General features: G+C 43.1%; 2 protein-coding genes across 2 annotated transcripts; both read right to left on the bottom strand.

Annotated features, from left to right (window-relative positions):
* Positions 1-336: 336 nt before the first annotated feature.
* C12H11orf16 (chromosome 12 C11orf16 homolog) lies at positions 337-12,431 on the bottom strand. Its single transcript, XM_075567052.1, has 9 exons — positions 10,902-12,431; positions 9,838-10,016; positions 9,167-9,329; positions 8,248-8,476; positions 6,780-7,463; positions 5,542-5,726; positions 4,517-4,689; positions 3,572-3,821; positions 337-1,330 (listed from the first exon to the last, which is right to left on the bottom strand). Exons 1-9 carry the CDS (start codon positions 11,091-11,093, stop codon positions 1,214-1,216), a joined length of 2,172 nt encoding a protein of 723 aa, XP_075423167.1. The 5' UTR covers positions 11,094-12,431; the 3' UTR covers positions 337-1,213.
* Positions 12,432-12,447: 16 nt separating this feature from the next.
* ASCL3 (achaete-scute family bHLH transcription factor 3) lies at positions 12,448-12,981 on the bottom strand. The gene has a single exon (XM_075566675.1). The coding sequence runs from the start codon at positions 12,979-12,981 to the stop codon at positions 12,448-12,450; it is 534 nt and encodes a 177-aa protein (XP_075422790.1).
* Between the last annotated feature and the right edge of the window lie 2,287 nt (positions 12,982-15,268).

Below are 15,268 nucleotides of genomic sequence, written 5' to 3' on the forward strand. Positions count from 1 at the left end.
TCCTCGCGCCCCCCTTCCTTACCTGCTCTCTGGCTTGGGCGGCGTCATGTGATGTTGTGTTGCCATTTGACGCCAAGATGTCATGGCAACGTGTCGCCGAAGAGCCGTCTGAGGAGCAGGTAAGGGAAGTTACAGAGGCCTCACGCCTGCCCCGGCATTTAATTTAAATACCATGAGGAAGAGCGCAGGGCCTCCGTAACTGCCACGCCCCCCCTAGAAAATCCGGCGCCCCCCAGTTTGCGCAGCCCTGCTCTATTCTACTAGATAAGTTCACAACGCATTGCTTACCGTTGTGTTAAAGATGTTCCCTATAGGACCAAAACGAATGAAGGCGATGTGTTTAGTAGATTTAATATTCATGATCTGATGCTTTTCAAATAAATGTAAAAAATCCGACCAGAATTAATAACTTTTAAAACCTGGGTTTTTACCTTCACCGATGTCCTCCATTTTGTTTCTTGTATGCATGGTGGGTACCCTTCCTTCTTATAATTGGTGCTAGATTATAAATGGGCCAAGGAAGATCCCCCTGGGGGCCCGAAACGTCCGGCTCCCATTGTGTTTTCTGTTGGACTTTAATAGACCTGTTTTTGTCTACTTCCTAGTGCTGGTTACATCACAGCACCATATCCGTATATCTATTAACCCCTTACGTTTACCGTGCACGGAGTTGTTTACAGCAGGGGGGCTCAACTCAAGTCCTCAGCCCCCTCCCCCCCCCTCCCCCTAACAGCTCAGGCTTTGAGGATTTTCCAGCTTCAGCACAAGTGGCTCAGAGGCTCGGTCAAAGATTGAGCCACCTGTGCTGAAGCAGGGACTCATTGAGCCACCTGTCCTGCAGCTGGGATATCCTGAAAACCTGTGGGGGGGGAGGGGGCGGGGCCATGAGGACTGGAGTTGAGCCCCCCTGGTCTACAGGACACTGTTGGCTATATACATTGAGCGGGCTTCCACCGGCATGACGACTGGAACGGAGCAGGGGGGGGGAAACAAAATAAACCTGAACACCCTTTCTCACAATGCAAAATGAGCAAAGACTGAGGCGTTCAGATACATTTTTATTTCATATAATTTAGCTCTGGGATGGACGTATCGTTAGCGGACGTTGATAAATCTGTGGCGTTGAACGTGGAACCCCCCCTATTCTGTACACTGCACGGTGATGCCCCAGAGCCCTGATAGGGTTAGAGTGCTAGAACTGGGACCTTTAAATCTACGCCTGGATGTACTGGGGTTTGTCGCTTCCACTTTGGGTCTCTCTTTGTTCCGCCTGAAAGACCTTCTCAGCCACTTGTTTATAATGGTTATCCATCCGCCGCCTCCTGGCTTCCTATGAAAGCGGAAAGAGGAAAAACGAACGTTGTTAGTCACTATTAAGTAGATTTTCCATCAATATTTTTATTTTGTTTAGGTCTGAAAAAACAAAACTTGTGAACAGAGCATCAACCAGGCGCTCCTTTGTAAAATAATGTGTGTTTAGTGAGTGTGTAATGGTTGTGAGTATAAAAAAAATCTTATACTATATAATTGAAAGCACTGTATGCCTGCATGCTGCCTGCCTGCTGCCTGGATGTTCGGTGTCCCTAGGGGAAATCTCATTGGTCCCTTGGGCCGCCCCCGCACACCTCTCATTGGCCTGAGGCGGAGTGACGGCCCAAAGGACACACAGTGTCTCACACACACACACACACACACACACACACCCCAAGCTCACACCCCGGCACCGCGCGTGACAGGCCGCGCGACAGGAGATGGGAGGGGGGATGCCCCTCCGGTCCCGGCTTCCCCCTGTCACCGCGTGACAGGCCGCGGGCTCCCCCCTGTCCCAAGATGTCATCTCCCGCTCTCTTCCCCACCGGTCCCGGAGGCTCCGCCTCTCCCTGTTTCCCGCACATTCACCCCCTCCATCCACGTGGGAGCTGCCGGACGGGTGAGGGAGCTGCCGGACGGGTGAGTGAGCGGCCTTCACCTCCCCTCACCCCCCTTCACCTCCCCTCACTCACTTCCCCTCCACCCCCCCCCCCCCCCGGCGCCGCTACAGTCAGCGGGGGAGCGGAGTGAGCGAGCGCGCGCCCGGGACACAGCGGGGGAGCGGCCACAACACGCTGCCTCCCGCCTCAGATCCACGTGGGAGCTGCCGGACGGGTGAGGGAGCGGCCGGACGGGTGAGTGAGCGCCCTTCACCTCCCCTCACCCACCCCCCCTTCACCTCCCCTCCACCCCCTCTCCACCTCCACCCCCCCTTCACCTCCCCTCCACCCCCCCTCCACCCCCCCACTTCACCTCCCCTCCACCCCCCCCCCTTCACCTCCCCTCCACCCCCCCCCTTCACCTCTCCTCCACCTCCCCTTCACCTCCCCTCCACCTCCCCTCCACCCCCGCTTCACCTCCCCTCCACCCCCGCTTCACCTGACACCTCCCCTCCACCCCCGCTTCACCTCCCCTCCACCCCCGCTTCAACTCCCCTCCACCCCCGGATCACATCCCCTCCACCCCCGCTTCACCTCCCCTCCACCCCCACCTTCACCTCCCCTCCACCCCCACCTTCACCTCCCCTCCACTCCTCCACCCCCACCTTCACCCCACCTTTCCAACAAATACTCACCTATTGTTCCACGATTTATAAATAATACTACCTATTACGCATTTACATCCCGGGCAACGCCGGGTCTCTCAGCTAGTGTTAAATAAATGTACCGGTTGTGTCAATAAGTGAAAACGTGAACAAGAGACGCCAATTTAAAAGGAACGAATGAGTAAAATGCCTGAGAACATCTAATAAGCGGCTGCAAACCCACAGGAACTGTCCTAGCGCGTCCCTAAACCGTATATTGCAGAAAAAGGGGAGCGCTAATGTGGGTTAATATCAGATGGGGTAAACCATCTGATAATTAGCCAAAAAGTTACAGGAACAAAATTAATAATAAAAAAAATGGTATACATTTTGTTCCTGTAACTTGGCTAATAATCAGATGGTTTACCCTACCTGCTGTGACACACATTAGCACTACCCCCTTTTTTTTTTTTTTTCTTTTTTGCAAAAATTTCCCTATTTTTCTTAACCTTTTCATCCATTGATGATTTAAATCTCTGCCTGGGACCTGTTTTTTCAAGAATTATTAAAATGGCATACAGTGAAATCGTGGTTCACGGACGAGAGCTGTGTGGCCCATTCCAGAGGGTAGCAAAGAATGAGAAGAATGGAACATTGAGCTTCGTTGCTGCTGATGTAATGGCTTCTCCTCCTGTGTAAGCAATATAGGATTTCTGGGGTGTCCCGTTTTTTCATTATACCCTGTACATTCTTACTGCTGCTCATGGAAGAGAACATCCTACAGAACATGATTCTTCCTACTCTGTTATGTAGAGCAAGAACGCTCAACTTCAGTCCTCATGCCCTCCCCAGCAGGTCAGGTTCTCAGGATATCCCTGCTGCAGCACAGGGTGCTCAGTCTTTGATTGAGCCACCTGTGCTGAAGCAGAGATCCTGAAAACCTGACCTGTTGGGGGGGGGAAGGGGAGGGGGGGAGCTGGAGTTGAGCACCCCTGATGTAGAGTGTGGCTAGTTTACCAGACTGTTGATCTGCTTCTGTTCGTTTGCAGCACACTTCTCGTATTCCTTCTGGTCCAGCCTCTCCCGGACATGCTGCAGGTGATCCAGCCTGCGCTGTTCTCTCTGTTTGTCTTCTGCTGCGAGCGTCTGCGTCCGCAGTTTGTGATTCTCACGGGCGTCCTGCTTGGCTTTAATGTTTCGCTCGTTCCTCAGGATCTGTTTTTTAACCTTCAGGGCTTCATCTTTGAAGTGTTGCAACGTCTTCTTCCTAAAAGAAAAATGTGTTGTTTATTTTAGGATAATTTGTTGTCTGTAATGAAACAGAACGAAGGGTTTAGTTTGATTTAACAAGGAATTGGTATTTTTGAAACCCTATACACCATCTATATACTTCCAATTGACGTGAGCAACATGTGGACATATAGCTGGTTAGCTATGGAAATTCTAAAGCTATAGACCGGAAATTGAGTAATAACTAGATCAGTGTTTTTAACCCCTTTTTTTGGGGTAAGGAACCCTATAATTATATTGTGAAATTCTGAGGAACCCCCAACCCTCTCTAATAGCGCGCCTGAGATCAGATGCATTGTAAGGAACCCCAACCCTCTCTAATAGCGCGTCTGAGATCAGATGCATTGTAAGGAACCCCAATCCTCTCTAATAGCGTGTCTGAGATCAGAAGCATTGTAAGGAACCCCAACCCTCTCTAATAGCGTGTCTGAGATCAGAAGCATTGTAAGGAACCCCAACCCTCTCTAATAGCGTGTCTGAGATCAGAAGCATTGTAAGGAACCCCAACCCTCTCTAATAGCGCGTCTGAGATCAGAAGCATTGTACATTCTTTTGTGTTTGGTACAATTTGCAAAAGACCTGAATATTGCAGGGAACCCTATAGGGATGTCCCGGGGAACCCATGTTAAAAAAACACTGGAATAGATCATACTAATCCTGTAAAGAAGTTACCTGTGAGCCTCCTGGATGTCATTGTATTTTTGGTCAGCTTCTTGCTCCCTCTTTTGTTCCCATTCTAGATGCTGTGTCTTGTTCTTCTGTTGTTGCTCTAGAGAAGCTTGTTTCTGGCAAAAAAAATCCATTTCGGTTTCTCCAAGACGCTCGACCACCGGAGGTGCTCGTTGCTGTGAAAGACATTTTCAAGACAGAAAGTGATCCGTTTTTATTTAAGCTCCAAATACAAAACTCTTAACCCTACCGTTTGTACCTTGGATACTGGTGTGAATTTACCACTAGGTATGTAGAATTTACCACTAGGTATGTAGTGGTTATGTTTACTAGTTTATCATATCCATGGAAATCTGACTGTGGGATCAGTTCTGCACAACTTGATACATTTTACACGCAATTCTATATGTATAATATAGTACTTAAGAGTGCCCGCAGTTTAAGTGTTTATCCAAAGAGTATTCTTCATAAAGAATCCAACGGAAGCCAAACAAATCAACACTTATACAGAGTGTCCGCAGTTTATGTACTATTGATATTTAGATCCCAAATCTGCCCTCTGTGGTGCAGCTATGTTTCCCCCTATACTATCTGTTACGTTTCGGTGTGTCCTTCCAACTTTGTGTATATGTGTGTACATAACAAAAGACAAAAATACCCAATGCTACATCCAATGTGTCAATACATAGTTAAATACTTAAATGTTAGTATTCTCATGAGTAAGGGTCATTTAGTTAAACCCTTTGGCCAAAGCGTTATAAGCCTGCAGCCACGTCACGGCATGACCAGTACACAGGTCCTAACACTAGCTGTGAACATTCTCATTCACCGCTGCAGGGCAGGGAGAATGGTCTTAATAGACCTGCCCTGCACAGGAGCATAAAAAAAACTTGCTACTTAAAAAGTGGGGTGAGCTTAAACCCTGGAAGGAGGGGTATATACTGTACACTGGATAGATCTCTGTCCCTATGTATACACACATGCGTGTCTGTGTAATTTTGTTCACATAGGTTTTCATCATCACGTACTCTGTAGGATGGGTTAAAATCCTTGTGAATCAGGACATCTTTCACTGTGAGGCGCCTTGCTGGAGAATCTAAAATCGTTTGAAACAATGCACGCTGATTGGCCAGTCCAACAGCATTCGGCAAGAACACACTGGAATTCGATTCAGATGTCTTCGTTTTGAACTTGTTGCTGGAAACGCTGCTCCCTGGAAATGTTCGAACATGGTTAATATAATGTTTGACGCAACATTCGGGTTGCCGCTTCTACAATATGTGATTATATATCTATTGACATTCCACTTCATCTTCTAATACAAGGCCAAAGGTTATCTGACATTTTCTCTCTGGGTTTAAAATGCAGAGGAGTAAAGTAATTATGTTACAAACGTTAAATCTTGTGAGCAATATTTCAAATGCCAAGGCTAAAGCTAAAGGGTGTTTAGATGTAAAGAATGTCTTGTTTTCCATAACGATATTTTTCTTTTGCATACCATGCCTAGAAATAGACCATTGAATACATTTGCATAACATTCTGAATCGTATATATATTGAAAACGTGACCATGTGTGGTCTTGAAAACGCACGTGCAATATTTGTCACTGTAATTTTTGATAAGCTGGCAGTGGAGCTCTGCCCGACTCGCGCTTTACAATGCAGCTCTCTGTCAGAGAATCAACCTTCCTAATGGTTTTGGTGGTTACTTTTCAAATATCCAACCTACTGTAAGTGATCTGCTGTTGCAGAGGAGCTCAGCACTTCCCAGTTTCAAAATAATTGTAGTTTATTTATTTCAAGAAATTATTTTTTCCCCGAGAAGGTAGTCGGGTAACCCACTGCCAGAGTGCCATTCAGGTGAACGTCACCGGTCGCCATTATTCATTTGCTTGCCAGATGCTTCCTACCTCTGCTGCCACCTTTTTTTTTTTTAATGTATTGATTTTTGTTCGTTTCTATAACCCGGACATAGTTTTGTGGATAATTGTCTCTATGCTGAGGCAGTGTGTACTAAGAAACCATGTGATTCAAATAATGTAACAAAAATGTAAAACTTTAAAGTCAAGCAGATTGCTGCTTTAAGCCTCCCCATAATACTGTATAATCATTGTTCTACAAAACTACACAATTGCTGGGAAGTGCCTGGGCCCTAGGGCTATTTAGAAAAAGACTGGGAGAAGCAGTTGATGGAGATACAGTTCCATGCACAATACAGTATTTGAAGTATTGGAAATCTGACCACCTTTTGGGCAGAATGCAAATACCTGGTTTTCGATGATGAGGTTCTGGCTGACTTTGTTTCCAATACTTCCAATCGGGCCGGTCACTAATATCATAGCTAGGCTTCTCCCACAGGCTGGAATCTGTGTTCACGGCACTGTCTACCATTGTGCTGTGTGATAGGTATGTTTCATCAACACTTTCATCATCGTCATGAGAGCCATCATCCTCTTCGGAGGTGGAAGATGAGAGGTGAACGTCATCTACTCTTCTGGGACTTTCTCTTCCTCTTGCAATTGAATTCATGTGTTGATCCTCTTCCTGCTCTTTCCTGCCTTGAACATAGACTGTAGTTGTGGGTGAAAGGGGCCACCAGTCTTGACACTTGGGGTCATAGCAACATGTGCACTGGCTATGTGTTGGGAAACAGCAGCAGGTGCAATGTTGATGTGTGTAGTGTGGATGGGCAACACGATGTGGACACTTGTGCTTGTAAAAGTGGTCAGCCGTACACATGTGGACGGGCACAGTGGTAAAGCGGTCTTGTTTTACGTAAGTGGTGGAGTTTTGAGCTGTGTCCCGGTGCTTCTGTCTGCTGCTGATGGGCAGGTGAAGCATGTCTACAATCATCTTGTACGCTGAGGGAGAGATCCACACAGCAACTCCAAGAGGGACCTTTATTCTCTTCCCATTCCAAAAACTCACTGTAAGTGCCTCATCTTCAGTGGCTGTTTAAAAAAATATATCGTTTAAAACCATTTTCAAAATGAAGTTTCTTTATGCTTATTACTTTAGACCTGAAAAGCCTCTTATTTGATATTGCTCAAATATATGTGATTTCAAGGCATAATCTGCACTCCAGCAAGTGGTCAGATGAAGAGCTTCACATGTGATTAGCCCTAAATTGCAAGGCACAAGCATGTTGGGTGTAGAGGTGCCATCCTACTAACTGATATAATGGGTACCGTATAGTGAAAAGCACTTATGGATTAATTCTATATATGGCTAAAGGGGTTGCTTTCCAATGGAAGCCACCATAGGCTTCAAGTATTTAGTCAGGTAATATCTGCTCTACAATTCTTTTGCTGGTTTTTACCAATTCAATGTAACTGTTTCAGGAATGTTTATTAGATCTTTCATCTTCGAGTCAAACCCCAAACAGAAAACAGCCTTTACAACACCCGCTTTCAGAAAACTCAGAAGCCACGACACTGTGTTTTCAAGAGGTCCTTCAAAATATTAATCCTAATTAGAAAACTGATGGACGAAATGACAATTAAGTAGGTTATTAGGATAAAAAGAGCAAAATTAAAGTCTAATAAAAAAATGAACCCCTTCACAAACAAAAGCTTCAGTCATTAAATATCAGCTAGACAAACAGTCTCTCTCTGCACAATCTTTTGCTGATTATTATTTATTTGTTTACATATTATTTTTCTTATGCCTAACACTGTTCTCTCTTTATGGAAGATATATAAATATACACACAGCACATCAAACGGAGGCACATACCTCTTAGAGGATCCCTGGTCTCAATACCCATTGTCACAGTTCCTGGGCCATATCTTGTCAGTTCTGGTTCCCATGGAGCCAACACATTGTCTCCTGGAAGTATGCAATGTCTCAGCGCATCCAAGTACTGAACGATGTCACCGACTTCTGTCTTTTGCAACATGGTCTGGTATCTTTCTCCCTCTGCACATGGCTTATTAAATCCAATCAGGAACATCCCCTGTTCTTCCTGGTATCAAAATTAAAGTGATTCAGTGTCTAGACTATCAGAACAAATAGAAATGTGTTTTCTTTATGTATATTTATCTGCACTAAATAGGCATGTGCCGATATTCTGCTCCTATCCAGTGGTTCGTATTGATGTTATGGAATAGTACATCTAGTTACACTTTTAGCTTTTTATTTAAAAAAAATGTAAAATAAAATGAAGACACCCCTGTTTCTCCTTTTTCTTTTTGTATAAATAGGTACACAAATAAGTTATGGTGAGTATAAAACATTAAATGCTAAACATCCTCACCCATACAGCAATGATAAAGAACACTTAATTATAAGCAAGTTCACTTCTGCAATAAGTCATCAAACATAGCTTACCCGATAATCACACGGCATTCCGTGCTTGACAAACTGAGTACTCATTTGCATTCTATTACCCAGAATCCTTAGCGGCTAACAGAAGCATGGTATGCTGTGTGATTATGGGTTAAGGCAGGTTTATGGACCTGTCTCTGACACGTGAACGTGCTCATAACTGTGAGTTTTTTTAATCAATGCTGTACGCTGTACATAAAATAGAAACCAATTACAAACGTTGTCTAAAAAGCTTTGTTATCATGGATTCTGCTCTCCTGTACACTTTGCATCCCAGACCACTAGTGACGTACACTTATTAATCACATGGAATGTGAGATTACCATACCTCTTGTTTTACTGTAGCAAGATAGTAAAATCCATCATGCTGCCTTCTTGCCAGTACTGTTTCATGTATCGTTAACAGGGATAGACATGGAAATGTTTTCTGTCCAGCTACATTCTTACAGCTTATGCTTGAGAAATGAGGCAAATGACTTGTCCATAGGCATCTTAAAAAAAAATATTACATATAAACATATAACAGGCGTATACATGTAATGCATCACCGTATCATGTTTTTATCATTAAAATAAAATAGTGTGTGTGTGTGTGACGTTGGGACAATCCCGGACGTCTGGTTATCCTAGTGTATGTGTATATATATAACGAATAGACGATACCGTATGATACGATACCACAGAACGGTATCGTCTATTTGTTTTTGAGTATTAAAACTCAGCTATATATTATTTAAGTTATGGTGGGTGAAAAGGTGACTAACAACCCTCCACCGTATAGCATATGCAAATATTACTTGTGAGCACATTCACATGTCTATATATATACAGTATATATATATAGAGGACCTCCTACAAGGATTTACCTTGACATGTTTCCAGGTTTATAAGGATAATGGTGGAACATTTCTGAGGTGGAACTGAAGCCATGCTCACCCTGAGAGTAGGGACAGGAGAACATAACATGATACCCACTGCAGCTGAAAACGAGCTGTTTTACCTTGGAGGGAGGGAGTGGTGGGTGGCACAAGGATGGGCTGCGACAGAACATGCGCAGAGAGGTTCTGGATGACAAATCGGACCATTGCAAGAGTGCGGGCTCAGTGAAGGCACCATACTGCAGTAATTGTGACCTGAACATAACGGTCTCATGTAATGATCCATCCTGTGAAGCGAGGTCTGTCGTACAAGAATCAGATTGTTATTTTTTGGGCAAACAGCTTACACATAAATGACAAGTGTTCATTTTCTCTTAGGATCTAGGAAAGGTTAATTATTTTCCTATTGGTTGTCTATTGTTGATGGAATTTACTTATTGTTTATCCAAATAAGCTGATTAGCATGTCCTTTCAGAGGCCTAAGTCTCTCTGCTACTCTGGGGAGATCCCCGTGCTGGGGAGGTTGGCACATTTTTAGCTCTGCAGAAGTTAAAAGCAAAAACTGTAAGTTCAGACACATAATTACTTGTTGACATTTTATCTCGTAAACTTCACTAACTTTAGGGTCAGTCGGAACTTAAGCTTTACTAACGGAGGGGCCTGCGAGGTTACGTACACACTGTGACCTGATGTAAAGTATAATCTGTTTATTTGACGTACTGTAGTTACAGATGTTTCATTGTACAGGTTAACAAAATGTATTATTTTCCCAATGTGACTATTATAAATAACATGACACCGTGCATTTATATTTACCAAGACTTGTTAAAAATGTAAAAAAGAAAAAATGATACACACAATTCTGTTTTCCTTTAAATTGCATCTATCGGGTATTTAACATGATGTCAAAATGTATTTCAAACAACAAATTATACGTCAGATGTATGAAATCTTCCTACACTACATACAACACACATTTTATGAAGGGGTCTGTACTACTTTTCAGCACTAATATGCAGAGGCACAAAATAAATTTAAATATGATCTATGTATACATAGGTGCCTCAGGTATATTAAATAACTAGATGGGCCGGCAACAGATCGAATGGGTTACATTAATGTATATATTGAATAATGTAGACCGTAATCTGCATTCTCTAAGAGACCCGAGGAATAGATTCCTTACCAGTGAGGAGAGCATTTGATGCTGACGGTTTTTGGCCGCGCTGCTCTCAGGAATTCTGCCAGCCGAGTGAGGGTTTGCAAGAAAGTCTAATGTTTCCCGGTTGCTATGTTTGTTACTATAGCTGCAGTCATGAACAGCAACTGCAAGGCCAGAGCAGACTAAGCATGCTTGGGCTACTAAAACAAAAGGCATGGTAAATAGGGCTTAATGTCTGACTTCATATACAAAATAAATGACCTCTAATAACTTACATTAGTAAGTTTAACAATAAAAACAAAGTAACAGAATGTGATACTCACCTAGTTCTGTGTTTGGGGGGGGGGGGGTTGGTTGGTATAAAGGGGATGTGGAGGGGAAATTGCCCTTTTTTCTTATCAGTGCTTTCAAAAAATGAGTTGTACTGTGCTAAATGTAAAGATAAGTTTACGTGCAACTTCATTGGTCAGATGAGTTATCAATGCATCGCAGGGTAGCACAGGTCTCTTTGTGAGGAAGGACCTTGGACCAGTATCCCAGGCCAGCTGCCCAGAATAAGGAAAGCTAGTCACTTGACCTCTTCTCTTTGGCTCTGATCAGTATTTTCTCCACTTTGGCTTTTAGAAATAGGGGTGTAAAAAGCTCCTGTTTTTTTTAGTCTCACTTCATTTGTTTATGAAAGTGTCACCTTCCAGATGTGTGTGTGTGATCGGACTTTTGTATCACACAAAACAATGGATGACGACGAGTCTATGTCAGGCTCTTGTTTACAGAGACCCTCTACTCCTGATTAACAGCTAGTGCTGATATTATATCTCCCCAGTTATGCCAACTGATTTGCCCTTACCTTGTGCATATGTTACTATGGTCTAAGTGGGGTCAGAGCTGCTAAACCAAGACCTATCTGAGCTAGTCTCTAGCAATCAGGGTTATCACAAATACTCCACAAGTCCCTTAATTTGCTTTGAGGAAGCCACACGGATCTATGAAGTACAGTATGTGTATATGTGAACCCAGCTTTATTGGGATACACAAACAGAACTTCTGTACTTTGCTGTATGACTCTTTGGTAATCAGATACTAACTTCTATGCACACACCCACCTACTTAATATAGAATAATGATAGTAATAACTTTATTTCATATAGTGCTTTTCTCCCAAAGCGCATCACAATTACAGTATAATGTGCGGTAAGCAGCACATAGGATTGTTACACACATTATCTGCCCAGGTGAACTTACAATCTATGTTTTTGGTGCCTGAGGCACAGGGAGATAAAGTGACTTGCCCAAGGTCACAAGGAGCTGACACCAGGATTTGAACCAGGTTCCCCTGCTTCAAACTCAGCTTGCAGGGAAATTGTGAGGATTAGGACAGACATGTTCTGTCTACGTATGCATTATAAGCAAGCACCGCATTGTTACAGCAGGAAAATAAAAGCTCACACCAGAATTATATTATCCATCAGATAAAATGAGGTGATCCAAGTAGAAACAGATTTTTTGATTAATTATCTCAAGCTCCCCCTCCCTGCTTTCTTACTATTATTTCAAAGTCTTCTTCAGGAGTTCATGCAAAGCGTATTTGTGGTATGTTTGAGCTGGGCTCTTTGCTGCGTCCTTGCAGGATGTCTATAGAAGCCTCACTGGCATCCCAACAAAGAACATCCTGAAGATGTTTCATGTACTTGATAGCGGCTCTGAGTGTTTGTACTTTGCTCAGGCGTCTTCCCAAGTATTCAGGCGGCAGGTGCCTCCTGAGTTTGGCATATCCTTCATTGACGCATTTCACTCTCTGTCTTTCTCTTTCGTTCCTTTTTCGAATGTAAGATGGTCCATAGGAACCCTCAAGATGGCCAAATTTAAGGCAGGTTGGTTGAAAAGGGATATTATAGGGGTCGTTGTAATAATGTTCTAGCACAGGTTGGTCTGCTGCGAAGGAAAGTAAAGCCAGGTCTTCTGAGTATGAGAACCGAGAGGCCTCCGGATACAGATGAAACTTAACCGCGGGATCCACGCAGAAGGGTAGTGACAGCTGAGCACGACTTTGTGCATCAGTGACCATTGGTATCTTCTCCAGCAGGTTGTAGATGCTATTATCCATTGTAGCCCTTTAACCTGCACATCAACAATGTATTATTACTTAGATGTGGATTAAAACCAAATATTTTATACAAGGGATCCCAACCCGTCTTTTAAGTAACAGGTAAGGTTTTAATGATAACCCTGCTTCATCACAGGGGTCTCAATCACTGGCAACCACCTGTGCTCAAGCAGGGACATCCTTAAAATGTGGACTGGTAGTGGTAATTACGGCAGCACTACAGGTTACATTTCTTGCTTTGTCATAATATTAAAAAAAAAAATAGGTTTGAAGCAGGGGGTCTCCGGAGCTGAACCGTGTTAATTTCAGCTCTGCAGACCCCCTGCCTCCCGAAATACTTACCTCCGTAGGGGATTCTGGAATCTCCTTCATGTAGCAGCTCCGACAGGGCTGTGTGGCTAACATAATGGTGGCTATTAATGTTCCGCGTTTCTGACGTCAACCCTCGCGGCTTCCTATTGGCCCACGTAACAAGGGACATTTAAAGCGGCACACCTTACGGAGGTCAGTATCTCAGGAAGCAGGGGGTCCCCGGGACGGAAATTAACCTAGATCAGCTCCGGAGACCCCCTGCTTTAAACCTATAACTAAAAAAAAAAAGCAAGAAATGCCACCCGGATTGCCAATTTAAAGACGAGAGCTGGAAACCTGCACTTTAAAAACCAGTGTTAGAAAGTTAACATCTTTGCTGTTTGAGGGGCCAAGAAAATATTACATTGCTGTCCCCACTGGCAGCACAGGGGTTAAAATCCCACCTCCATTTAGCATGAGAAACATTGTATTTGCAGCAGACTGAAAGCGCTCCGATATAAACCGCATTCCGGATGTCAAAATCTGACATTTCAATATCTTTCAGAAAAAGTGAATTTAAAGTTTTTTTTTAATCCTGATTGCAGAGGTCACAAACATACTGCACTATGCACTCATTTATACTTTTTTTTTTGTTGTCATTTATTTATAACAACATTTATATAACGTCCTTATACAGGGCACTGTACATTAGCTAATACAGACACAATCTATGATTTTGGTGCCTGTGGCACAGGGAGACACAGTGACTTGCCCAAGGTCACAAGAGATTAGAGATGGAGATTAGAGATATAGATATATATATATATATATAGAGAGAGAGAGATATAGAGAGATATAGATATATATAAAAAAATACAACTCGCAATAATACAATATCTTGCTTTCTAAAAAGCCGGCTTCATATTGGTATATTGTTAAAACCAGAATGGTAATGAATATTCTGCCATGAGCTCTTAAAGTTGAGGGGTGATTGAAATGTGCAGAATTCCTTGTTATAAAATCAGGACTAAGAATGTTGGTATATAGGAAATAATTCCAGGGGATTTTGACAATAAATGGGTTAAGAAGACTTGGTGAAATTGTACTCATCCTGTTTACTATGGTTTCTTGACTAAAAGTCATTCTTACCTGAAGGTTGGAGCATTGACACCGTAGAGTGCAGTAGCATGAAACACTGAACTAATTTATAGGGACTGGTTATTATTACTGCAGACAATATGCAAAGTAGATTATACATAAACTAGAACTTAGCAGCTCTGTTCAGGACTCCTGTTCCAACACAAGTGTAAATAGCAAATAGTATGAAACAAATATGAAAATAAAAACTGACAAAAGACCGAAGCTCTGCAGCTGTATTACTACCAATAAAGCTGTTTATTTGCAAATAGTAATGGGTAATGCCGTTTGTCATGACATTTCCTATGTTGTCACAGTAACTTGCGTCTTGGCAGCAGCTCCGGATATTAACTTGCTGCAGGCTACGTTTGTTAAGAATAACTGTGTTTACAACACCCCTTTAATTCTCTTCTCAAAGAACATTAAATGAGCGCTCCAATATTTACAGTCAAGCGCCCATCAGTAATAACCTTAATGGCAATAACGGAAACTTAAGGCGTAACTCAGTGCCAACGTGACGCGGATCCCAGTGTTGACGCTCTGTGACCTCGGGGCGAAGCCATTTTGTGCCTCAGGCACCAGAATTAGATTGTAAGCTCGACAGGGTAGTGACTCATTGTGTATGCAAAATTATGCATATAATGTGCTATATAAAAAACTATTATTATTCCTTGCGGATATTATACAGTCTGTTTTCCTGCGTAAAAAGCTTTGAGAGTATTTGAATGGTGGTGTCCACATCGACGAGAGTTTAGATGTTCCAAAACATTTTACATCTAAACCCCTTCATCAACTGCAGTTGGTTAATTCCCTCAGTGCTGCAGGTCACAGGCTCAGATCCACAAAACGTACTTAGCAG

This window comes from Ascaphus truei, chromosome 12 (genome assembly GCF_040206685.1).
Source record: "Ascaphus truei isolate aAscTru1 chromosome 12, aAscTru1.hap1, whole genome shotgun sequence".
Lineage (NCBI taxonomy): Eukaryota > Metazoa > Chordata > Amphibia > Anura > Ascaphidae > Ascaphus > Ascaphus truei.

What these genes read in the sequence shown, in the direction of transcription:
- C12H11orf16 (XM_075567052.1), bottom strand. Translation starts at nt 11,093, where the DNA reads ATGCCTTTTGTTTTAGTAGCCCAAGCATGCTTAGTCTGCTCTGGCCTT. An exon ending in GACCAGGGATCCTCTAAGAG is followed by an intron (nt 7,464 to 8,247) that starts GTATGTGCCTCC and finishes TTTTTTAAACAG; the next exon opens with CCACTGAAGATGAGGCACTT. An exon ending in ACCTCATCATCGAAAACCAG is followed by an intron (nt 5,727 to 6,779) that starts GTATTTGCATTC and finishes GAACATTTCCAG; the next exon opens with GGAGCAGCGTTTCCAGCAAC.
- ASCL3 (XM_075566675.1), bottom strand. Translation starts at nt 12,981, where the DNA reads ATGGATAATAGCATCTACAACCTGCTGGAGAAGATACCAATGGTCACT.